The 26,634-nt window shown below is 48.3% G+C and overlaps 1 protein-coding gene and 1 pseudogene across 2 annotated transcripts in view; one reads left to right on the top strand and one right to left on the bottom strand.

Annotated features, from left to right (window-relative positions):
* arid5b (AT-rich interaction domain 5B) overlaps positions 1 to 26,634 on the bottom strand; it is a 160,566-nt gene that overhangs the window by 52,934 nt on the left and 80,998 nt on the right. The window contains exons 1-3 of one of the 2 annotated variants that reach the window (XM_078223627.1): positions 3,145 to 3,373; positions 2,886 to 3,004; positions 902 to 1,106 (exon numbers count right to left, since the gene is read on the bottom strand). In XM_078223627.1, the coding sequence (XP_078079753.1) occupies positions 902 to 1,106; positions 2,886 to 3,004; positions 3,145 to 3,247 (427 nt within the window). In that variant the 5' untranslated portion in view covers positions 3,248 to 3,373. Of the gene's footprint in view, positions 1 to 901; positions 1,107 to 2,885; positions 3,005 to 3,144; positions 3,374 to 26,634 lie in introns of those variants that run through there. The other variant, XM_078223626.1, reaches the window with a different exon arrangement.
* Positions 2,065 to 2,285, top strand: LOC144501034 (U2 spliceosomal RNA; annotated as a pseudogene).

Below are 26,634 nucleotides of genomic sequence, written 5' to 3'. Positions count from 1 at the left end.
TTAACTGGCAGAAGAATAGAGAAACATCTGGACTGCCGGACTTCCCCACAACCCACCCTCCAGAGATGAAAATGCGACCATTTATGGGTGTACACTGGGACAGTTCGAATTCTCGGCTGAATCGTTCAACAGCTATAGCTAGAAACTTGCATCACACGACATTCACTGCAGCCTGCCTGACAACTGCCTCTTCCTGCCTCTAAACAGTCTTTCATCATAGAATGCAGAGCTGATTCACGCGCTACCTTGGGCTGAATTTTACCAGCCCTTTGGGGACAGTCCAGGAGGCAGAAGCCAGCCAGGTTGGCAAGGAACGCCCACCGGTGGAGTGCCCACCATCTTCCTGCCATCATGCCACTTTGCCAGTGGCAGGAAAGGCGAAAGGTGCCCCCTCCTGCTCAGAACCCCTCTGAGGTGTCCAATTAAGGGTTTTATGTGGCCACCCCGGCATTTTACCAGCCACCGGGGAGTCCTCTCCATGCGGTGCGGCGGCCTCCCAATACGTTCAGCGGGATGGAGGAGAGGCTCTTTTGTGGGTAGTCCGTGGCTCATGGAGGGAACCCTGATTGCAACAGCTCTGTCTGCCCTCAACAACCCACTGTTTCACTCCTCGGGGCCTGATGCGGCTGCCTGGTTTAAATTTCAAACAGTGCTGGGCAGTTAACTGTCAGTTACCATGAACTAGTGCACTCTCCATGGCAATGCCGCTACCAGAGTCCACTTGCTGACCAATCTACGCTCTCTTCTCGAACAGTATAAATTTGTTGATTTCCCTTTACATTGCATTCTTGCAAATCGCCTGATGAGTGCAAGATGCAAAGCTTCAACAAAACAATCTTTTTCAGCAAGATGAGAAAGTCTTAACAGTTTAAATGCTATAAAAGGAGCAAGGTGCACTTACTTTGTTTAAATCCAAGGTATGGTATCCTTTCTATTGGAGTATTCCTTTCTTTCATGTATTTGTAAAGAGTGACGAGGAAGGTTTGTTCTTCAGCTCCGCATTCTTCACCAGCCGCCACCTTCGATTTCTCATCAGTCGGGAGGTTTTTGCAGTTGCTGTTGTTACTCTTGGGTTTTGCCATCGTGGTTTTGGGATCACATTTTGCCTGAAATGGAAAAACAAGCATAGAATTTGCAACAGTGCGCTGTGACTGACATATCATACACAAAGCCCAAGGTATCTTAGAAAGAATCTTAGAAACCCTATAGCACAGAAAGAGGCCATTCGGCCCATCGAGTCTGCACTGACCACAATCCCACCCAGGCCCTACCCCTATATCCCTACATATTTACCCACTAATTCCTCTAACCTACGCATCCCAGGACACTAAGGGCAATTTTAGCATGGCCAATCAACCTAACCCACACATCTTTGGATGTGCGCGGAGTCCCAAACTGACATTCCCTAAAGACCGGTACAAACAGCTCTTACACTGGGTCAGAAGAAAGGCTTGCATCTCCTTCCATCTTTCCATAACTTCAGGGTGTTCCAAAGCGCCACACAGCCAATGAAGTACTTTGGAAGCATAGCCACTGTTGCAATGTAGGGTGGCACGGTGGTTAGCACTGCTACCTCACAGCGCCAGGGACCCGGGTTCAATCCCCGGCTTGGGTCGCTGTCTATGCCGAGTCTGCACATTCTCCCTATGTCTGTGTGGGTTTCCTCCGGGTGCTCCAGGTTTCCTCCCACAGTCTGAAAGACGTGCTGGTTCGGTGCTAAATTCTCCCTCGGCGTACCCAAACAGGCGCCGGAGTGTGGAGACTAGGGAATTTCCACAGTAACTTCATTGCAGTGTTAATGTAAGCCTGCTTGTGACGCTAATAAATAAACTTTAAACTTTAAAAACTTTAAGGAAATGCAGCAACTAATGTGTGAACAGCAAGATCCCACACATGACAACATGATGATGGTCTGATAATCTGGGGAGTTTTTCTTCGGTGATATTGATTGAGGGCTAAGGTAACTCCCTACTCTTCTCCAAAGTGTTGTTGTGGTATCTGTTCCTTCCATCGGGGATGGGAGAAGGGGACTCGCTTTAATGCGTCATCCAAACACAGCAACTCATCGCTTCTTGGCCTTTTGGCTAAGATCAAGTGTCGGACCAAGCCCAAGATGGAGTGCAATGCCTTATCTCGTCAGCTTGGATTTTGTTTCTTTCTCTTGTGGAGACCATGAATTAGATTCAATTTGAATTTGGTTTTTGGAGCAAGCGAGGAGATGGATTGGGGTCCACCTACTCCACTCTGCGCATTGGCTTTGTAACTTTAAGAATGGAGTAAAGAATTACTTTAAAATACAGCGGTGCGGAATTCTCCGGCCTTGCCCGCAGCTGGGATTCTCCAGTCCCGCTGCAGTGAATGGAGATTTGGCAGTGGGGTGTGAACGGCTGGAGAATTGCAGTCAGCACCTCTGACAAAGTCAGCCTGGATTGCGTGCTGTAATGTCTGGCGTGGGTCTTCAACCCATGATCTTCTCACGAGAGCCCGCCAGAGCGGGCAGAGGCACCTTGGTTTAACATTTCATTCAAAAGGCAGCAGCTGGGTGCAGTGCCCACTGCACTGGGGCATCGGCACGGACACTCTGCTCCAGTCCTTGAGAGTGGAACGTGAACACACAACCATGTCCAAAGTTGGGCGGGTCAATTTGATTGGCCATGATAAATTGCCCCTTAGTGTCAGGGTGAATATATGGGGTTACGGGGAGGGGGCCTGGGTGGGATTGTGGTCGGTGCAGACTCGATGGGATTCGATGATGATTCTATGAACCATCTGGACCCAGGGGCAATAGTGCCGCCCACCAGGCCACAGCTGGCAACGTGCTGTTTGCCCCCAACACTTAATAACCAGAAATAAAAAGGCTGAGATAACGAGTGAACTGAGCCTACTTTCGCATTGCCTTTTCCATCCGAATCCTCGTTGGAATCTCTCAGGCCATTGGCAGATTGCGTGTCCCGCTTCTGGGAGGAAGGCTTCTTCTTCCGTGGCCGCCCCTTGAGATTCGGAGCTGAAATTGAAAGAACGGAGAACGGATTTAACACAACGACAAAAGAAAAAGGCAAAAATTACCAGCAAAAGTTGATGGCGAGTGCAGTCAGGTACTGACGTTACTGGGGAGCATTCATATTAATCCAACCAACCCCGTACCAAAGAGCTGCCTTTGGAACAAGCTTCCTCCATGATGCCATCCGATTGGCATGCCGCATCGCGAATGGGCCCCTGGCTCGCGCTCCCGGTGCGATTCCGCCATCCTTCCAACATCCCTCAGAGATTGCAGAAAGAGCAACGTGAGCGACAGCCCACAGCTCAGCAAGTACCGAGCGTGTACACACTGTGCAGCTGCAATATTTCAACGCTATAAATAACTTCACTGCAAAACCTTTCACTAAGCACATTTTCTCCAGCTGCCATCGCAAAAGGGAGAGTTTTCACATCATCGACATTTTGTTTCGCTTCCAAAAGAGGATTTCTTCCCCCCCACCCCCTCTTAATTCTCAAAATTCACATGTATCAAAAAAAAATGATATGCTCGCAGTAACAACCCAATTCCTTTGTCATAGCTCTGCCATTTGGCCTGGAACTAAACTCTCTGGATGAAGAAACCCAACCTCAGCAACACCAGGTTTTGGACTCACTCGACAGCAAGAAATTCTGCAATTTCGGCCAGTTTTATCCCTCTGCCATCTGGAACCTTTGCTCACTCCGTGGCTGTACCCTGACTCCAAGGTGTCGGGGTTCAAACCACGCACGGGACGCTGAGCCAACGGATCCGCAAAAGGACAGCGACTCAACAGTAACAGCTGTGCCCTCGTCACTGCGTTAGCCGCGTGTACGTGACGTATTGAAAAGCTGCCCAGTGTACGGGAGGCTGCGGAGTTGATGCCGCGTTAAGTGAGTCGCAGTTAATAACCATGCCATTAAAACCTAATGGGGTGCAAAGTGAAGCTCTGCATCGCACGCCCTCCCGCCTGCTAAAATCACTGCTTTGCCTCGCCCGGGCATCTGATCAATGGCAACTCAGCCTCAATAGTAGAGATCTCGGCGGCTAACTTTGACTGAGTGTGAAACTGGCGAAATCAGACCAACCACTTGCTGATTTCAACGGATTTGAAAAGGGGGAAGAGGGTGTAACAGCAGGCAGTACATCCGGACAGGTAGCAGGCTTAGGGCGGCACGGTGGCACAGTGGTTAGCATTGCTGCCTCACAGTGCGAGGGACCCAGGTTCAATTCCGGCCTCGGGTGACTGTGTGTGTGGAGTTTGCACATTCTCTCAGTGTCTGCGTGGGTTTCCTCCGGGTGCTCCGGTTTCCTCCCACACTGCAAAGATGTGCAGGTTAGGTGGATTGGCCATGGTAAATTGACCCTTAGTGTCAGGGGGTTACAGGGATAGGGCCTGGGTGGGATTGTTGTCGGTGCAGACTTGATGGGCCAAATGGCCGCCTCCTGCACTGAAGGAATTCTATGATTACTGTTTCACAGGCTTCTGCAATGCCTGCATTTCAGTGTTGTGGACCTTGCTAAATTTTAGTCAATTTCGATGGGTGACCTTTGCTTGCATTTAACATCCCACTCTTCCAGTCACCTCTTCTGTAACTGTTACACTTCTGCGACAGAGGAGTTTGTAAATGTTGCAGAGGTTACTCGGATTGCAAAGCGCTATCCACAATACTGGGAGCGGCGACGATTAGACTTCTGTTTGGAGAGGTTTCTGAACTCCCAGGCACGCAGGTATCAGAAATGGGAAAAGCTGAAAGGTGGGTTATAAATCAGACCAGAGGCACAGTCTCCTACAAGAGCTGGAGCCAGAGAGGGGTTCCGTTGTGTGAGATCAGCAAACACACCCCAGCACCACGACCCCTCGCTATTTGGTGCGTAAAGGTGTAGAAAGCGCGCTGAGTTGCATTCTTGTTACACGTCTAGTGAATGCAGTGAGGATGACATGTTCATATCAAGCCAGCAATGCCCCAGGGAACACTGCTCACATCACTCACACGCCAATTCTATATTCAAAGGAATTCAAACCCTTTTCGCAATGCCGTGGAATACTCTAAGACTCAGTAAGAACTGCTTGGAACATGACTATTTGAGGTTTCACTTTGGTGAAGCTTTTGGAAGCAGTTATAAAAGATCAGAGAGATTAGTAATCATTAAGCACAGTGTTTGACAACTCCAAAGCTAAGTTCATACTTTCTTTCATATCATGCTATAAAAAGCAGCTAGGACTTCAAAAGCAACATGAAATAAGCAACAATTTCCATTTAATTACTGTACATTTGTTTTGTAACTGACGACTGATATAATGACAGGGTTCAGACACAAACTCTAAAGAGCAATGGTACTCCAGAAACTGTCTCCAAATCAAAAGAGTCACTGAAGAAGTAGCAAAATAAACCAAATCAACCTTAATGCCGTGTTGGAATTTTTTTTACAAGTGTCATTTAGCTTGTATTTATACTTTCATTGAGAATAAAACAAACATTTAACACAGTGTAACAGTGAAGCTAGCTTTATCCTGTGCTTTGGAGTATTTACCATCTGCGGGAGTGTCTTGGGACAGTTTACACACTGTTTATTAACTGGATTTGAGTTTGTAGCCAAAACATACAAGTGACATATTAGTCTTTAATCAATTAGGATTTGTCGTGAAAGACTGCCTTCGAAACATTACTCTGTTAATTAGCAAAGGCTCCTCATGTTGCTGATTATTTAAAACATGCATAACAAATGTAAAAGTAATCTTGAAGTAGCACTGACAGAGGAAATGATTCAATTTGAGCTCATTCAGAAATATTACACAAACTGCAGCTCAGTTAAGAATGTCCAAAAATGGTTTGGATTTGGAATATTTTTATAGCATTGTTGAAGTGTGATGACATTCTGTTCCAAATGCAGCAAATGTGAAGTCACTCCCGCACTCAGCACGCACACGGACAGACCAAGACCAAGACCAGCGTGAGTGCGCACTGACTGACAGAGACAGACACGTGTAAGCATACACACAGCAACTGAGAGAGACAGGCGCATACACAGGCGTGCCGCCCGGCAGAGACACGTGCGCGCACACCGAACGGCAGAGACACGCACACACTCCGACTGACAGAGACACGCACACACACCGACTGACAGAGACACGCACACACTCCGACTGACAGAGACACGCACACACTCCGACTGACAGAGACACGCACACACCGACCGGCAGAGACACGCACACACTCCGACTGACAGAGACACGCACACACTCCGACTGACAGAGACACGCACACACTCCGACTGACAGAGACACGCACACACCGACCGGCAGAGACACGCACACACTCCGACTGACAGAGACACGCACACACACCGACTGACAGAGACAAGCGCACACACCGACTGACAGAGACACACGCACACACCAACTGACAGGGACACACACACCGACTGACAGAGACACACGCACACCGACTGACAGAGACACACACACACCGACTGACAGAGACACGCACACACACCGACTGACAGAGACACGCACACACACCGACTGACAGAGACACGCACACACATCGACTGACAGAGACACGTGCGCACACCGACTGACAGAGACACACGCACATCGACTGACAGAGACACGCGCGCACACCGACTGACAGAGACACACACACACACCGACTGACAGGGACACACACACCGACTGACAGAGACACACGCACACACTGACTGACAGAGACACGCACACACACCGACTGACAGACACACGCACACACACCGACTGACAGAGACACGCACGCACATCGACTGAGAGACACACGCACACACCGACTGACAGAGACACGCGCACACACCGACTGACAGAGACACGCGCACACACCGACTGACAGAGACACGCGCACACACCGACTGACAGAGACACGCGCACACACCGACTGACAGAGACACGCGCACACACCGACTGACAGAGACACGCGCACACACCGACTGACAGAGACACGCGCACACACCGACTGACAGAGACACGCGCACACACTGACTGACAGACACGCGCACACACCAACTGACAGAGACACGCACGCACACCGACTGACAGAGACACGCACACACACACACCGACTGACAGAGACACGCACACACTCCGACTGACAGAGACACGCACACACTCCGACTGACAGAGACACGCGCACACTCCGACTGACAGAGACACGCGCACACACCGACTGACAGACACGCACACACACCGACTGACAGAGACACACGCACACCGACTGACAGAGACACACACACCGACTGACAGAGACACACACACCGACTGACAGAGACACACACACCGACTGACAGAGACACACACACCGACTGACAGAGACACGCGCACACACTGACTGACAGAGACACGCACACACACCGACTGACAGAGACACGCACGCACATCGACTGAGAGAGACACGCGCACACACCGACTGACAGAGACACACGCACATCGACTGACAGAGACACGTGCACACACCGACTGACAGAGACACGCGCACACACTGACTGAGACACGCACGCACATCGTCTGACAGAGACACGCACACCGACTGACAGAGACACGCGCACACACCGACTGACAGAGACACGCACGCACACCGACTGACAGAGACACGCACACCGACTGACAGAGACACGCACACACACTGACTGACAGAGACACGCACACACACTGACTGACAGAGACACGCACACCGACTGACAGAGACACGCACACCGACTGACAGAGGCACGCGCACACACCGACTGACAGAGACACGCGCACACATTGACTGACAGAGACACGCGCACACACTGACTGACAGAGACACGCGCACACCGACTGACAAAGACACGCGCGCACACTGACTGACAGAGACACGCACGCACACCGACTGACAGAGACACACACACCGACTGACAGAGACACGCACGCACACCGACTGACAGAGACACGCACGCACACCGACTGACAGAGACTCACGCACACACCGACTGACAGAGACTCACGCACATCGACTGACAGAGACACGTGCACACACCGACTGACAGAGACACACGCACACACCGACTGACAGAGACTCACGCACATCGACTGACAGAGACACGTGCACACACCGACTGACAGAGACACGCGCACACACTGATTGACAGAGACACGCACGCACATCGTCTGACAGAGACACGCACACCGACTGACAGAGACACGCGCATACACCGACTGACAGAGACACGCACACCGACTGACAGAGACACACACACCGACTGACAGAGACACACACACCGACTGACAGAGACACGCACTCACACTGACTGACAGAGACACACACACCGACTGACAGAGACACACACACCGACTGACAGAGACACACACACCGACTGACAGAGACACACACACCGACTGACAGAGACACACACACCGACTGAAGAGAGAGACACACACACCGACTGAAGAGAGAGACACACACACACCGACTGGCAGAGACACACACACCGACTGAAAAGAGAGACACGCACACCGACTGAAGAGAGAGACACAGTACCAGTTCCGTGTGGCATGCCTATGAAATGCTGTCCATTTCACTCCATCATGAACTGTGCAGTGGTATTTCTTAATTTAGTTTGTTTAAAACGAGTGTGGAATGTATCTGGGTCAGCTGACTGCCCGAGTATAAAGATTATGTCAGTCACGTAACACACTAGCCACACAGCGAATACCTTACATCGTCCTGACTGGGTGACTATTTCAATGGAAAATATACACAAAATAAAGCAGAGAATAAAGGTGGACGGAGAGAGAAAGCACATTGTTACCCATTCTGCTTGCTTCAGCCTGGGACTAACAGCCTGAGACATCAGCACAGCAGCAGCATTCGACACTCTGCACCCTCTCTGCCAGCCTCATGCCCAACACACTCCAGCACACTGCCACTCGCCTGCTGCCTGCCACCGGCTCCTCTCGATCCTGACTCTGCTCAGAACGGGACCATCAGAGTAGATCACCCACAAAACAAAAAACACCACAGCAAAGGCACGCTCGCCAGTGGGATAGGACTGCCCAGCATGGAGTGGGAAACTCAGCACTGTTGGAGCTGAAAGTGCTGACGGGCTATTCGCTGTCAGCCTAACCCACCCCGTCCACAGCAACTAATGATCAGAGTTACTGCTCTCACAGAGCTGGCAATCGGAAAGGCACTCGGCTGCTGGAGAGAACCCACCCCACCCCCCTCACCCTACACACACACACAGACACACACACACACAGACACAGAGGCACACACACAGAGACACACACACAGAGACACACACAGAGGCACACACACACAGAGGCACACACACAGAGACACACAGACACACACGCACAGACACAGAGACACACACACACAGACACACAGAGGCACACACACAGAGACACACACACACAGACACACACACAGACACACACACACAGACACACACACACAGACACACACACACAGACACACACACACAGACACACACACAGACACACACACAGAGACACACACAGAGACACACACAGAGACACACACAGAGACACACACAGACACACACAGACACACACAGACACACAGGCACACACAGAGGCACAGAGACACACACAGACACACACACAGAGACACACACACACAGAGACACACACACACACACAGACACACACACAGAGACACACACACACACAGAGACACACACACAGAGACACACACACACACAGAGACACACACACAGAGACAGAGACACAGAGACACACACACACAGACACACACATATTTATATATATATACACATTCACAGACACGCATGCACACATGCACATTCAGACACTCATATACACATTCTCATACACAAGCGCACACACATATACATATACACATACAGACACACACAGATACACACACACACACAATGTGGCACTCCAGGAATTGCTGACTCGCACTTTTTTGCAGAAATTGGATATTAATGTGACTCTCTCTCACCCTCCTCGGTGGCTCCTGGCTGACTTTATATGTATTTATATCTCGAGATGTATTGGTGTTTGTGAACCTAACAATGAATAAGTGGCTGCCCACCCGACCCCCCGTCCACCTCGGGAATCTGGGACAACACACACTGCGGGACTGCACTCGCCTGCGAGCCACCTGTGGACCAGAACGGAGAGACACAGGAGCAGGAGGCAGGGAACCGGTTCCTGCCCAGTCAGTAAATCACCAGCAAGGCAACTCTGACACCCTCTCTCCAGCCCCCCCTCCCACATCCATTCTACCTCCCTCCCTCCCACATCCACTCTGCCTCCCTCCCTCCCACATCCATTCTACCTCCCTCCCTCCCACATCCACTCTGCCTCCCTCCCTCCCTCCCACATCCACTCTGCCTCCCTCCCTCCCTCCCACATCCACTCTGCCTCCCTCCCCCCCCTCCCTCCCACATCCACTCTGCCCCCCTCCCTCCCACATCCACTCTGCCTCCCTCCCTCCCACATCCACTCAGGCTCCCTCCCCCCCCTCCCTCCCACATCCACTCTGCCTCCCCCCTCCCACATTCACTCTGCCTCCCCCCCTCCCACATCCACTCTGCCTCCCTCCCTCCCTCCCACATCCACTCTGCCTCCCCCCCTCCCACATCCACTCTGCCTCCCTCCCTCCCTCCCTCCCACATCCACTCTGCCTCCCTCCCTCCCTCCCACATCCACTCTGCCTCCCTCCCCCCTCCCTCCCACATCCACTCTGCCTCCCTCCCCCCCCCCTCCCTCCCACATCCACTCTGCCTCCTTCCCTCCCACATCCACTCTGCCTCCCCCCCTCCCACATCCACTCTGCCTCCCCCCTTCCCACATCCACTCTGCCTCCCCCCCTCCCACATCCACTCTGCCTCCCTCCCACATCCACTCTGCCTGCCTCCCTCCCTCCCCCACTCTGCTTTGATGAGGAGAGCGCAGTTCCTCTGCAACCCAGCCTGTTGGATTCCTGACTTGCCCGTGGCTGGGGAGAACTTGCTCCCAAGGCAGCAAAAAAACAACTAAACACAAACATCTGCAACTCCAAATGGGAAAACAGACAATTGCGAAGTCCACGGAAGCTGGTTGAGGTTTATGAATGAACAAGACGCTCTCCTCCTGCATACACTGACATCAGCAACTACAGGGACAGAAAGAATGTGAAACACTTTTGCTAATTATGCTGCCTTTTCTTGGGAAGTCAGGCGAGATGGTGCAAGATGTACAAGCTGCCCTTTCAATTGCTGCCTTAATCTGCAAAATTAAATCACAAGAAATTTATTGGGCTAATGCGCAATATCCCCTCATGATACTGCTGTGTATAAAACCCTGCTTAAATAACAGGACATGTAAATCAAATACTGCAGCAAGCTTAACAAAGGGCCAATCTGGAGCCTGACATAAATATACTCTTTAACTATTAGGTTTCATGTGCTGATGCCAGAATGCCAGCAAAACAACTTCTTAATTACTGCAAACAAAAATCCAATTTAGCATCACTGGAACATGAACCCATTCCTTCAGTTACTATATTCCTTCCATAACTCTTCTCACAGACCCAAAACATACAAAGTATAAACAGTTCAGCTAGTTTGCAACCAGCTCCCTTCTGGGATCGGACATCCTGTCTCATTATGCCAATGGTTAAAGTAATAATGCACGATAATTCTGGGACGCAGCAGTCCCGAAATAGCTCCACAATCGACCATTTCACAGGCACCATTTTTTATTAGCACTGTCTGCGAATACCCCCTCTTAATTTGAAACTATTTACCATCGGCCTAGGCTAAGTGGATGGCTGATTGCCCTCTATTGTGTGTCAAGTGTTGAATTCCTTCATTGTAGAATCATACAGCACAGATAGAGGCCATTCAGCCCCGCATACCCATGCTAGCCCCTTTCCGAGAGTTATTCAATTAAGTCCGAGTTCTCCCTCTCCCGTTGCCCTAAAGGGTTTATTCAATTACCTTTTGAATTTTATTGCGTCTGCTTTTTCCATCCACTCAGGTAATGCAATCTCGATCACAACAGCTCACTGGGCGGGATTTTCCAGCCGCGCTTACCCCCAACACCAGAAAATCCCACCCGAGGTCAGCAGACCTTTCCACGGTCCGCCCCTCACCCGCTCCGATTCCCGTAGTGGACGGGATGGGAAAATTTGCCCCACTGTGTAAAAATATTTCTCCGTCCCTCCCTCACACTTCAGCTTATTATCTTCAAACTCTCTCGCTCTCTCTTCTGGTTACTGACCCCTCCCCTGCCAGTTTCTCTAGATTTACTTTACTGCACGATTTCGAACACCTCCATTAAATTTTCCCTTAACCTTCCTCGCCCCAGAACGACCACAGGGTCCCCAGTCTCTCTGAGGGTTGAACTACATAGAACATAGAACAGTACAGCACAGAACAGGCCCTTCGGCCCACGATGTTGTGCCGACCTTCATCTGAAACCAAGATCAAGCTATCCCACTCCCTACCATCCTGGTGTGCTCCATGTGCCTATCCAATAACCGCTTAAATGTTCCTAAAGTGTCTGACTCCACTATCACTGCAGGCAGTCCATTCCACACCCCAACCACTCTCTGCGTGAAGAACCTACCTCTGATATCCTTCCTATATCTCCCACCATGAACCCTATAGTTATGCCCCCTCGTAATAGCTCCATCCACCCGAGGAAATAGTCTTTGAACGTTCACTCGATCTATCCCCTTCATCATTTTATAAACCTCTATTAAGTCTCCCCTCAATCTCCTCCGCTCCAGAGAGAACAGCCCCAGCTCCCTCAACCTTTCCTCATAAGACCGACACTCCAAACCAGGCAGCATCCTGGTAAATCTCCTCTGCACTCTTTCCAGCGCTTCCACATCCTTCTTATAGTGAGGTGACCAGAACTGCACGCAATATTCCAAATGCGGTCTCACCAAGGTCCTGTACAGTTGCAGCATAACCCCACGGCTCTTAAACTCCAACCCCCTGTTAATAAAAGCTAACACACTATATGCCTTCTTCACAGCTCTATCCACTTGAGTGGCAACCTTTAGAGATCTGTGGATATGGACCCCAAGATCTCTCTGTTCCTCCACAGTCTTCAGAACCCTACCTTTGACCCTGTAATCCACATTTAAATTAGTCCTACCAAAATGAATCACCTCACATTTATCAGGGTTAAACTCCATTTGCCATTTTTCAGCCCAGCTTTGCATCCTATCTATGTCTCTTTGCAGCCTACAACACCCCTCCACCTCATCCACTACTCCACCAATCTTGGTGTCATCAGCAAATTTACTGATCCACCCTTCAGCCCCCTCCTCTAAGTCATTAATAAAAATCACAAAGAGCAGAGGACCAAGCACCGATCCCTGCGGCACTCCGCTAGCAACCTGCCTCCAGTCCGAAAATTTTCCATCCACCACCACCCTCTGTCTTCGATCAGACAGCCAGTTACCTATCCAATCGGCCAACTTTCCCTCTATCCCACACCTCCTTACTTTCATCATAAGCCGACCATGGGGGACCTTATCAAACGCCTTACTAAAATCCATGTATATGACATCAACCGCCCTACCTTCATCAACACACCTAGTTACCTCCTCAAAAAATTCTATCAAATTTGTGAGGCACGATTTGCCCTTCACAAATCCGTGCTGACTATCCCGGATTAATCCGCATCTTTCTAAATGGTCGTAAATCCCATCCCTAAGGACCTTTTCCATCAATTTACCAACCACCGAAGTCAGACTAACCGGTCTATAATTACCAGGGTCATTTCTATTCCCTTTCTTAAACAGAGGAACAACATTTGCCACTCTCCAGTCCTCTGGCACCATCCCCGTGGACAGCGAGGACCCAAAGATCAAAGCCAAAGGCTCTGCAATCTCATCCCTCGCCTCCCAAAGAATCCTAGGATACATTTCATCAGGCCCAGGGGACTTATCGACCTTCAGTTTATTCAAAACTGCCAATACATCCTCCCTCCGAACATCTATTTCCTCCAGCCTATTAGCCTGTAACACCTTCTCTTCCTGAAAAACATGGCCCCTCTCCTTGGTGAACACTGAAGAAAAGTATTCATTCATCACCTCACCTATCTCTACTGATTCCATACACAAGTTCCCACCACTGTCCTTGACCGGCCCTAACCTCACCCTGGTCATTCTTTTATTCCTCACATAAGAGTAAAAAGCCTTGGGGTTTTCCTTGATCCGACCCGCCAAGGACTTCTCATGTCCCCTCCTAGCTCTCCTCAGCCCCTTTTTCAGCTCGTTCCTTGCTAACTTGTAACCCTCAGTCGAGCCATCTGAACCTTGTTTCCTCATCCCTACATAAGCTTCCCTCTTCCTTTTCACAAGACATTCCACCTCTTTTGTGAACCACGGTTCCCTCACTCGGCCATTTCCTCCCTGCCTGACAGGGACATACCTATCAAGGACACCCAGTATTTGTTCCTTGAAAAAGTTCCACTTTTCATCAGTGCCTTTCCCTGACAGTTTCTGTTCCCATCTTATGCCCCCTAATTCTTGCCTAATCGCATCATAATTACCTCTCCCCCAATTGTAAGCCTTGCCCTGCCGTCCGGCCCTATCCCTCTCCATTGCAATAACAAAAGACACCGAATTGTGGTCACTATCTCCAAAGTTCTCTCCCACAACCAAATCTAACACTTGGCCCGGTTCATTTCCCAGTACCAAATCCAATGTGGCCTCACCCCTTGTCGGCCTATCCACATATTGTGTCAGGAAACCCTCCTGCACACACTGCACAAAAAGTGCCCCATCCAAACTATTTGACCTACAAAGGTTCCAATCAATATTTGGAAAGTTAAAGTCCCCCATGACAACTACCCTGTGACCCCCACACGTATCCATAATCTGCTTAGCAATTTCTTCCTCCACATCTCTATTACTATTTGGGGGCCTATAGTAAACTCCTAGCAACGTGACCGCTCCTTTCCTGTTTCTAACTGCAGCCCATATTACCTCAGTGTGCATATCCCCCTCAAAATGCTTTTCCGCAGCCGTTAAACTATCCTTGATTAACAATGCTACTCCTCCACCTCTTTTACCAGCTTCCCTACACTTACTGAAACATCTATACCCCGGAACGTCCAACAACCATTCCTGTCCTTGTTCTACCCACGTCTCCGTAATGGCCACAACATCGTAGTCCCAAGTAGCAATCCACGCCCCAAGTTCATCCACCTTGTTCCGGATGCTCCTTGCATTGAAGTAGACACACTTCAACCCATCTTCCTGTCTACCGGTACCCACCCTTGACCTTGATACCTTCCCCAATACCTCACCACCCTCAACACTGACTTCTGGACTACAACTCCTTTTCCCACTCCCCTGACAAATTAGTTTAAATCCCCCTGAAGAGCCGTAGCAAATTTCCCTCCCAGGATATTGGTGCCCCTCTGGTTCAGGTGCACCCCGTCCTGTTTGTAGAGGTCCCACCTTCCCCAGAACGTGTTCCAATTATCCACGTATCTGAAACCCTCCCTCCTGCACCATCCCTGCAACCACATGTTTAAGTGCACTCTCTCCCTGTTCCTCAACTCGCTATCACGTGGCACCGGTAGCGTACCAGAGATGACCACATGTTTTGTCTTTGCTCTCAGCTTCCAGCCGAGCTCCCGAAATTCCTGTTTTAAATCCCCGTCCCTTCTCTTACCTATGTCGTTGGTACCAATGTGTACCACGACTTGTGACTGTTTCCCCTCCCCCTTAAGAATCCGGAAAACACGGTCCAAGACGTCACGGACCCTGGCATCCGGTAGGCAACAAACCATCCTCGAGTCTCTTTTGCTGCCACAGAACCTCCTATCTATCCCTCTAACTAACGAGTCCCCAATAACTATTGCCCTCCCGCTCTCCTCCTTACCCTCCTGAGCCACAGGGACGGACTCAGTGCCACTGTTTTAATCAATGCCTCAGCTCTGCCACTGTTTTAATCAATGTCCAAACTGGGTGTGAATACTCTAGCTCAGTCCTGGACCCTTCTCTTTTTAAACTCCTCATCCTGCAACCTCAGACAGGCAGCCTCGCTGTTGCCACACTGCTGGTTGTGGGAGCTTGCTGTGCACTAACTGGCCGTTAGGTTTCCCTACGATACAACAGCAATCACGTTAAAAGTACTTTCTTGGATGTCCTGTGGCATTGTACAAACGCAAATACTTTCTCTCCGAATGTCATAATGGACTAGTCAATCTCAGTACTCACAAATACAGACAAAGTGACGGGGGTAAGGGGTGTGTTGGGGGGGTGGTGCTGAGGGAACAGCAGAGACGGTTTGCAAGTCTTACCTACTGAAGTGGCAACACATGATAAGAGAACTCAATGCTCAGACTCAGAATAAGTTCACAGACTTTTCACACCAGCTGCTGTTTAATTGTAGTTGATTTGACCTCATCTGAAATAACTTAATTGATGACAGGACTGGGCTCGGCTATCAACCCAAGAACCCAGAATTATAGAATCATCAAACCCTACAGTGCAGGAGGAGGCCATTTGGCCCATTGAGCCTGCACCAACAACAATCCCACCCAGACCCTATCCCCACATATTTACCTTGCTAGTCCCTCTGTCACGAAGGGGCAATTTAGCACGGCCAATCCATCTAACCCGCACATCTTTGGACTGTGGGAGGAAACCGGAGCACCCGGAGGAAACCCCACGCAGACACGGGGAGAATGTGCAAACTCCGCACAGACAGTGACCCAAGCTGGGAACTGAACCCGGGACCCTGGCGCTGTGAGACAGCAGTGCTAACCACTGTGCCACCTTGCTGCCCACATATAACAATGTTTAAAAAAGACCCATAAAGATTTCAGAAGGTTGCATTTATGAAAGAGTGCTTACAGCAGACAATTCTTTCAACTCAGCAAATCCAGCCTTGCTGAAGAAACTGGCCATCCTTCAGTGTGGAGATTCTTGCATTTTACCCAATAGCTGAAGGGAATGGAGTTCAGGAAAATCTAACTCCAATCAGGAAGGACAAACTAAACACTTGGATCTGCGAGATTTAAGCGGCGATTTACAAATAGAAAACATAAGTCATGTAAGGAGGCCATTCAGCCCATCAAGGCTGCATAAGTACAGAATGCAACTGGGGATAAACACAATAAAGGTGAGGATGTACCAAATCAGCAACCTGCATTTATATAGCACCATGTATTAAAACATCCCAATGTGGAAATCAGCACAGAGACACATAAGGAGATATTGTAAAAAGTTGTTTGAAAGTTTAGTCAAAGCAGTAGATTCTAAGGTGCATCTTCAAGGAGGCAAGAGAGAGAGGAGGAAAATGGAGGCAATTCCAGAGCTTGGGGTCTTCACAGCTGAAGGCACAGCCACCAATGGCAAGTGATGGGAAGAGCTGGAGGAACGCAAAGTTCTCAGGGTTGGAAGAGGCGACGCAGGTAGAAAGGGGAGAGATCATGAAGAACCTGGAGCTAAAGTAGGTCAGTGAGTACAGGGTTGGTGGGTGAGCAGGACTTTGGACTGTGAAGTTTGGATAAGTTCAGGAAAAGGCACTGGATAAGTTGGCTCTCCCCTTCTCAACAAGTTGCAATCAGATTCGGCAAATGTTAACTGAAAGCTGTTTCAGTATTCATTTTGAACTGAATCAAAGAAGGTCTCATCCATCCTCGGGTTATCTCAGAGCACTTTACCACTGAGCTGAATCTGGAAATGCAGCGGCTATTGTTATGTCGGCAAGCACACACGGCGAGGTCCCACACGCAAGGAACGAGTGATCACTCAGTCTGATTGGGATGAGGGAGAAGCATTGCTCAGGACGTGAAGCTCTTCTTCAAACAGCACCATAGCATCTTTCACACGTCCCTGAAAGGATAGCCCTTCTGATAGTGCAGTACCGCACTGTGTGTCAATCAAGGCGCTGTGCGGAGTGGGGGTGCAGGGAGGGGGATTTGAACCCACGACCTTCAGTCTCAGAGGTGCACAAAAGGTCACAGCTTTTGTTAGGTCTATCAGAGTTAATAGCTCAGGGATCCAGCCATCTTTTGTTCGCACGGGACTGTGCTAAGGTCCCTTTTGACAGCTGTCGCTACTCAAACTCCAGTTTCACAAGTTGGGCAGTCAAATTCACCGATGTCGGGCTTGTAGCAGGGAAACAACGCTGGAAGGGAGTGTAGGTCGGAGACTTGGCGCTGAGCTGGTGTAGCTGCCCCACTGGCAACAGCGAAGCCAGCCTCATAATTACATATTTTTAAATTTGTTCATGGGATGTGGGCGTCGCTGGCTGGCCCAGCATTTATTGCCCATCCCTGAGGACATGTAGGAGTCGATCACATTGCTGTGGGTCTGGAGTCACATATAGGCCAGACCAGGTAAGGATGGCTGATTTCCTTCCCTAAAGGACATTAGTTAACCAGATGGGTTTTTACGATAATCGACAATGGTTCCATGATCATTGTTAGACTTTTCATTCCAGATTTTTATTGAATTCAAATTTGACCATCTGCCTTGGTGGGATTTCCACTCCCACTCACCTCACGAAGGAGCAGCAAGCGCTCCAAAAGCAAGTGGATTTTGCTACCAAATAAACCTGTTGGACTTTAACCTGGTGTTGTGAGACTTCTTACTGTGTTTACCCCAGTCCAACACCGGCATCTCCACATCATGACTTTGTAACAGGGGCATTGGGTGCAAAATCAAGCAGGTTCTGATAAAGTTTTACACAACATTGGGTTAGATTCAGCTGGAGAACTGAGTCCTTCCAAACAAATAGAGTGTTCAAAGAAAATAAAGAATGTAATTGCTTCGAATGCTGTGATTGTTCTCCAGAGTTGCTTGCAGTCGTGCCCCAGAGATTAATCTTTAATGCCGGGAAGCTCCAGTCCAATCCTGGAAGCGTTGGCAACACTCTGGAAAAAGAAAACGCGTGCTGAACACTGGCCTCCGCGTAGAGGTTGTGACTCATTCCTATCGCATGTAATCTAACGTCAAATCATTACTTTAATTTAAATTTTAATGACATTGGCTGCAGAGATGTTGTTATGTACAACAAATCTGGAGTTAATTTTGGAAGAAGATTTCCTCGACTCCATTTCTCATCCGTTAGCTCATAATTGGCCACATGAGGCCTCAATATGAAAAGATAGGCCTGTATTATGACTAAGCTGCCGTGTTTGAGTCAAAAGCTTCATTTTATATCAAATAGTCCACATACCTCAGCATGCAATACAATTAAGTAAGCTGCAGTTGCTGTCATGTGGCTTTCATGGAACATTTATTGTTTAATTTCTCACTGAAATCCATTTATAACCATAAGGAGGTCCCAGGGAGGGAGAGAGTGTGAAGGAGTTATTTTTGTTTTCCAGAGTTTTAAGAAACTAATTAAGATGGACTTTCCAACACCAGTACGGAGGCAGCACTTCGCTACCCTAAAGTATGGTGCATGCTGGGACAGTGAGTAAATTTAAGGAGGAGTTAGACAGATTTTTAATTGGTAATGGGTTGAAGGGTTATGGGGAGAAGGCAGGAAAATGGGGACGAGGAGCATATCAGCCATGATCAAATGGGCCAAATGGCCTAATTCTGCTCCTATAACTTATGAACTTATGAGTGATGCATTGTTAGAGGTGCCATCTTTATTTTCATGTTAACCCCAACTGTACAGTGGCAGAGTAGTTAGCACTGCTGCTTCACCTCCCCAGGGACCAGGGTTCAATTCCAGCCTCAGGGGACTGTCTGTGTGGAGTTTGCATGTTCTCCCTGTGTCCGTGTGCTCTGGTTTCCTCCCACAGACCAAAGATGCACAGGTTAGGTGGATTTGCCATGATAAATTGTCCCTTGGTGTCAGAGGAACTAGCTAGGGTAAATACGTGGGGTTACGGGGTTAAGATCTGGGTGGGATTGTTGTTGATGCAGGTTGGATGGGCTGAATGGCCTCCTTCTGCACTATAGGGATTCTATGACTCGATGAGAGTTCTCCTCAGTGTCCTGGGCAATATTTAACCAGCATCAAAACAGATGTCCCAGTAACTGATCTCACTGTTGTTTGATCAAGTTTGCTGTGCCCAAATGTTGTCTTTCTTCCTTTAAAACAGTGACCATTCTTTGAAATTTGTTGTAAAGTGTTTTGGGACTTCCTGAGGTATTGAAAGATGTGACATATGAATGAACATCCTTCTTCAAAAAATGTTCAACCATTCGACATCCACAAAGGCTGTGGTGTAGTGGTATTGTTGCTGGACTGGTAATCCAGAGTAATGTTCTGGGGACCTGGGTTCGAATCCCGCCACGGCAGATGGTGAAATTTGAATTCAGTAAAAATCTGGAATTAAAAATCTACCGATGACCATGAAACCATTGTTGATTGTCGTAAAAACCCATCTCGTTCACTAATGTCCTTTTGAGAAGGAAATCTGCCATCCTTACCCGGTCTGGCCTACATGTGACTCCAGAGCCACAGCAATGTGGTTGACTCTCAACTGCCCTCAGGGATGGGCAATAAATGCTGGCCCAGCCAGTGACGCCCACATCCCATGGATGAATAAAAAAAATCTGTGGTAAAATGAATATCTTTATTGCCTTAGTGATTTGTTTAATCCCCATTCCGTGCCACTGCAACCCTCCCAATTCCTTTCACCCCTATAATATCAACCACATTAGATTCCCATTCTACCCCTTCTTCCTTTGCCATCTGCATCTCCTATTCCATACCACCCATGCCATCCCATCCACCACCTCACTCTAAACATTGCATTTCTCTCCTCGCACGTACGTACATGTGCCGTAATTGGTTCATTTGCACTAGAAGAACACAAGAAATAGGAGCCAGAGAAGGCCATTCGGCCTCTCCATCCTCCTCTCCCATTCAATAAGATCACAGCTCAACTTGAACAACAACCACACTTTCCTGCCACATCCCTCAACCCTCTTACTTCCAAAAACTCTACTGATCTCAGCTTTGAATACACTCAATGGCTGAGTATCTAAAGCTCTCTATTGCAGTGAATTCCAAAAGTCCAAAACTTCCGAGCAAAGAAATTTCTCATCTCTGTTCTAAATGGCCGACTCCATAGTGTAGGAGTGTGGAGTCAACTCCCTGAGCTAGGGAAACAGCCTCGCAGCATCCTCCCTTGCTTCGTCCTTTCAGAATCTTACAGTCTAAAATTTATTAAAGTTTATTTATCAGTGTCACAGGTAGGCTTACATTAACACTGGAATGAAGTTACTGTGAATATCCCCTAGTCGCCACACTCGGGCGCCTGTTCAGGTACCCTGAGGGAGAATTTAGCATGGCCAATGCACCCTAACCAGCACGTCTTTCAGACTGTGGGAGGAAACTGGAGCACCCGGAGGAAACCCACGCAGACACGGGGAGAACGTACAAACTCCGCACAGTGACCCAAGCCGGGAATCGAACCCGGGTCCCTGGCGCTGTGAGGCAGCAGTGCTAACCACCAGTCATGATAATGAATGAGAAAGACGGGTAAAAGAAAGGAAATATTCAGAAGAGATCAAGTACCAAAAGCGGATCGCACAAAGGCAGGTCAAAGGCAGCAAGGAGCCACGGCTAGGGGAAAGATCTAAATTATCGCAGCTTGTGTTTGTTCAGCAAAGCTCTCAATTGCCCTCTAGTGTCAGCCTTCCATCTCACGTACCCAAAAGACAAATAACTGGAGATTTATTCAAGTGTTACATCATCTAAATTGTCTGTCCCTGCCTCAGGTATTTACATATAGAGAAAAGAACTGTCTGGAGAGTCCAGTCGTAATCATTAACAAAAAAAAAGGATAATTTCCGTAGTAACCGATAAACAAATATTCATATTAATTTAACAGGACAAAGCGATATTGCTTGAACAAAGTTCACTCTGGATTTGGAAAGAGGACCAGTAAAAAAACATGATCCTAATCTTTAACCAGCTCGAGATATTTAACAAGCGGCTTGCTTTCACAAACACTGCGCCTGTGGCTTCACTCAGTTACAGTTCTAAGGCCAAGGCCTTTCCCTCAATTACTGTATCAAGAGCAATGGCTCTTCCATTGACCCTGGAAACCTCTTGACCCTTACCCCAACTAAATCAGCAGAAACAAAATAGGCAGAAATAATGAAAATGCCAAAATCATTTTGGGGAGAGGCAAGATTAATGAGCTGGCTCGCTGAACCAGAGTACAATTACTATTTCTTGCTAATCCTTACATTTTTCAACAAAGCAAAAAAAAAATCAAACGAAACGACTCACGTTGCTTTTTTTTTCCCAAATCAGGAAAGAACTGCAACCTCACTCTCCATCCTCCCTCCTCTTGAAGAGGCTTCTAATTCCACTCTAGAATACAGACTGTAAACTTCAAAGCTCACAGCAGATAGATGCTGGAGTGGGGGAGGCAGTTCATGCATCACTAATATGTTACGCAGCAAGACACAAAACACAGACCACAGAGAAATTTCACCAACAGGTTGGCAACTTGTACTGGAACTCTCAAACTCATAAATGCAATTTACACCCAAGGACAAAGGGAAGTTTAAAGTGCATTCAAAATACACCACACCTTTTATATATATATAAAAAAATATCTGAAACCCAGCTGTTTTTGAAAGTGATATTACACCAGATTATTCCACTTGAAGAATCACTGTTGGCAATGATTATCGAGTGTGTGGTACAAAAAGCAACAAATGACTTATATACACTGGCTTACTGGAAAATAAACTATCTCCTGACATCAGCACTCTGTGGGTGATCTGCCCTGATGTAACTCAGTGGCGTATTTTCCAGTAAGCTGCTGCTTTCTGCATCGACAAATGGACACCGGCCTACTTTCTAACTCGACTCGCACAGAAACGGAGCAAAGTTCCCAACATCGCGTCACAAACATGGCAGGAGTCAAAGTTTTATGTCAACAATGTTCAAGGAAACTAAGGGCAGGATTTTATGGCCTCGCTCATCCTGAAACTGTAAAAGCCCATCCAAGGTCAACGGACCTTCCCATGCTCCGCCCCTCACCCGCTCCGATTCCCACGGCAGGCGGGCCAGTAAATTCCCGGCCTCCATGTTTTCCGAACTGTATTCCTATCCGATTCCTTTCTTCAAAAGTCAAAGCATTCCGTCCTCAAAGAATCAAAGGAGACGCGTTCATCTTTTATAGAAGGCTTCAATTTCCGATGCAAGTGAACTGTTCAGAGTTCATTGAATCCCCACAGTGCAGAAGGAGGCCATTCAGCCCATCGAGCCTGTGCTGATGACAATCCCACCCAGCCCCGATCCCCATAACCCACATATTTACCCTGCTAATCCCCTGACTAAGGGGCAATTCAGCATGGCCAATCAACCTAACCCGCACATCTTTGGACAGTGGGAGGAAACCGGAGCACCCGGAGGAAACCCACGCAGACACGGGGAGAATGTGCAAACTCCGCACAATCAACCAAGGCCAGAATTGAACCCGGGTCCCTGGTGCTGTGAGGCAGCAGTGCTAACCACTGTGCCACAGCGCCACCCAGTTTGATTTACATCAATTCTAGACAAGGGGAGGAGCCCGGATAATATTCATTATTTAACGCTTGCGTCTGCAAAAAACAAAATGTTTCGGCTGGTATTACCTGGATTAGATGGGCTGAACGCCCATTACAAGCACATGCGGCAAACTGGGTCAAAGATCCATTATGATTACAACCTGGTGATTGTAATAGGTGCCTAATTGAACCAATGCAGCCAGCTGGGCTAAACCCATCTACAATCCGAGTCGAGAAACTTCAGGACTTCAAAAGATTTCTGTCTGTTTCAGCAACGTACTCGACAGATGTTATATCACAACTGGAATCTCACAAAAAGAAATGATTATTAAGCACCCTCACGTCACAGATAAGTGATGTTTGAGAGTAGGGGAATGCCTGTGAGTTCTTGTTTAAGCAGCAGTGTGGTGACATTAACACGAGCGCTCCCATCTCTATTCTTTCTTGCCTTTTCCTCCTTTTCGGGCTCTGTTCAATTGGACTGGGCAGACCAATCGCACTGTTGACTCAGTTAAGTATATAACACTTGAGCTAACATTTGCTTGCAAAAACTTCGGTTTTAACTCACAGAAAGTAAAATACCAGATGCCGTGATTAATATCTTTTCAAATAGGTCTCAGGTTACATGTCAGGAATTCAGCCGCTGAGCTATCTTGGAAAAAAAAACGTGAAAAGGAGGATTTTTGCACTGACCCTGCATTAGGGTCACAACAACTAATTTATTGCAATATACTTTAAACCTTGCAGCTGAGGGCCAGATGCGATGAACTAGCAACAGCAACATAGAACTCTATTTCATTCCACCACTCTTAAATCTCAACAGGGCCTGTACAGCATTTGAAGTTGCTAAACTTATCATGTTTGATTTTCAGTTCATTGATTTGTTTCTTTATTTTTTTTAATCAAAAACGGAATTCTACCCCTGATCAAATTGCGTTTGGGTCCAATCACAGCCATCTACATTTTCTCTGAAAAAACCAGTCCGTATTAAAGAACAAAGAATCAAACGCAACTATATCTGACAGCCAAACAATTTCGCGGAAGGATTTATTCCTTATTATTCGTTCTTGGGTTGTGGGACATTGCTGGCAAAAAAAGCGCACACACTTTCTTCATAAAATCTGCAAAAGTACATTCCAAAACATTTCAAATTGAATATTACAGAAAGTGCAATAAAATTCAGCTTGAAGGTGCCTCAATACAGTTTCAATACTCTTGATGTTTCCACGTCAGGCTTACAGCACAAGGGAGGTTCAACACTTTCTAGTCACTTGGCAGTCTGAGGCTAAAAGGCCTTGGACTGAGGCCATTTGCACCTCCGCTGCCCCAAGCTTTAGTGCATCCCTCAGCACAACCTGGGCCAGTCTGCAAGGCTCGGTTAATAACAGCTCCTGTCATTGGCAGACCAAAGAGCGTCTTTTGCTGGGTTGATGATCCTCTAGCCGTGGTTGATGTTTATCAACGGCACGGTAGCACAGTGGTTAGCACTGCTGCTTCACAGCTCCAGGGACCTGGGTTCAATTCCCGGCTTGGGTCGCTGTCTGTGCGGAGTTGGCACATTCTCCTGCGTGGGTTTCCTCCGGGAGCTCCGGTTTCCTCCCACAGTCCAAAGATGTGCGGGTTAGGTTGATTGGCCATGCCAAAACAAAAGTTGCCCCTTAGTGTCCTGGGATGCGTAGATTAGAGGGATTAGCGGGTACAATATGTAGGGATATGGGGGTGGGGCCTGGGGGGGATTGTGGTTGGTGCAGACTCGATGGGCTGAATGGCCTCTTTCTGTACTGTAGGGTTTCTATGAAATTTCTATCTCGGTGTGCATCCCTTGGAAACAGCCCGTGGAGCCCAGAGTCCTGCATCACAGAGCTGCTCAGGGAGATCTGCAACAAGAACCACTGCATCTCCTTCCAGGCCTTCTTTGCAAAGGTCCATTCCACAAGGGAGTGGTTGATTGTTTCCCAACCCCCCCCCCCCCCCCCCCCCCCCCCCGCCGCCGCCCATCCTCCTCGCAGTTCCCTCGAGGGCAACATGCAGAGAGAGTGAGATTCCACAAATGCAGAATGGATCGGATGGAGAGGGGCTTTATTCGTCACCAAACTACATCTTGGTGCTTGTTTGAAAGTTCAGGCGATGAGGCATTCTGCAAAATGACTGTCAGTCTACTCAGGGAACCATCTGACAGGATCCGTCATCTCCTTTTCCCATGAGGTCTCGAGAAGGTTCGGTGCTGACCACTGGCTGATGGGCTTGCGGTCAAAGGCGTTTCTCTGCATAAACTTGTCCACGAGGGATCGGTGGCACGGTCCAAGTGAATGAAACGTTCTACGGAGATGTCTTTGCCCACTCAAGGTGGTGTGCGACTGGATGGCTTGCGAGGCTACTGCTAAGGACAGTCAAAAGTCAACCACATTAATGGGGACTGGAGCCAATTCCCGCAAGGATGACGGACATTTTCTTCCTAAAATCTAGTATTAGTGAACTAGTCAAGTTTTAACGACAGTCACTTTAATCCCAATGGCCTCACATTCCCCCAATCCAAGCATCTGGAAAACGAAGTGCGTCTCACCATCTGAATGTCGGGTGTGAGCTGTGTCAGTCATTCCGAAGCTCACAGTGTCCTGGTCATCGCTATATGTTGGGAGCTGTGATCTCATGTTATAATGAGAGCCGTAAAAAACTCATTTACTTCACAGCATCAGTGTGAAGTGGCAAAAAGCACAGGCTGCCTGAATCAAACTGGATGATGGAGTCTCTTGGATTGTGATGAGAAGCTGACATTTGATCTGATTTGATTTATTGTCACATGTATTGCTATATTGTTTCTTGCACGCTATACAGACAAAACATACTGTTCATAGAGAAGGAAAGGAGAGAGTGCAGAATGTGTTACAGTCATAGCTAGGGTGTAGGGAAAGATCAACTTAATGCGAGGTAGGCCCATTCAAAAGTCTGACAGCAGCAGCGAAGAAGCTGTTCTTGAGCCGGTTGGTACGTGACCTCAGACTTTTGTATCTTTTTCCCGACGGAAGAAGATGGAAGAGAGAATGTCCGGGATTAAGCTAAGATAAATCTGATTCACTTTTCAATTGTCATTGGGAGAAAATCTGACTGCTTGGTGCAGTGTTTGGAGTATTAACCTCAAATCCACGAAGACTGTGGAAA

The sequence above is a fragment of the Mustelus asterias genome, chromosome 11, assembly GCF_964213995.1.
Source record: "Mustelus asterias chromosome 11, sMusAst1.hap1.1, whole genome shotgun sequence".
NCBI lineage: Eukaryota > Metazoa > Chordata > Chondrichthyes > Carcharhiniformes > Triakidae > Mustelus > Mustelus asterias.
This window is presented reverse-complemented; position numbering and strand designations above follow the sequence as displayed.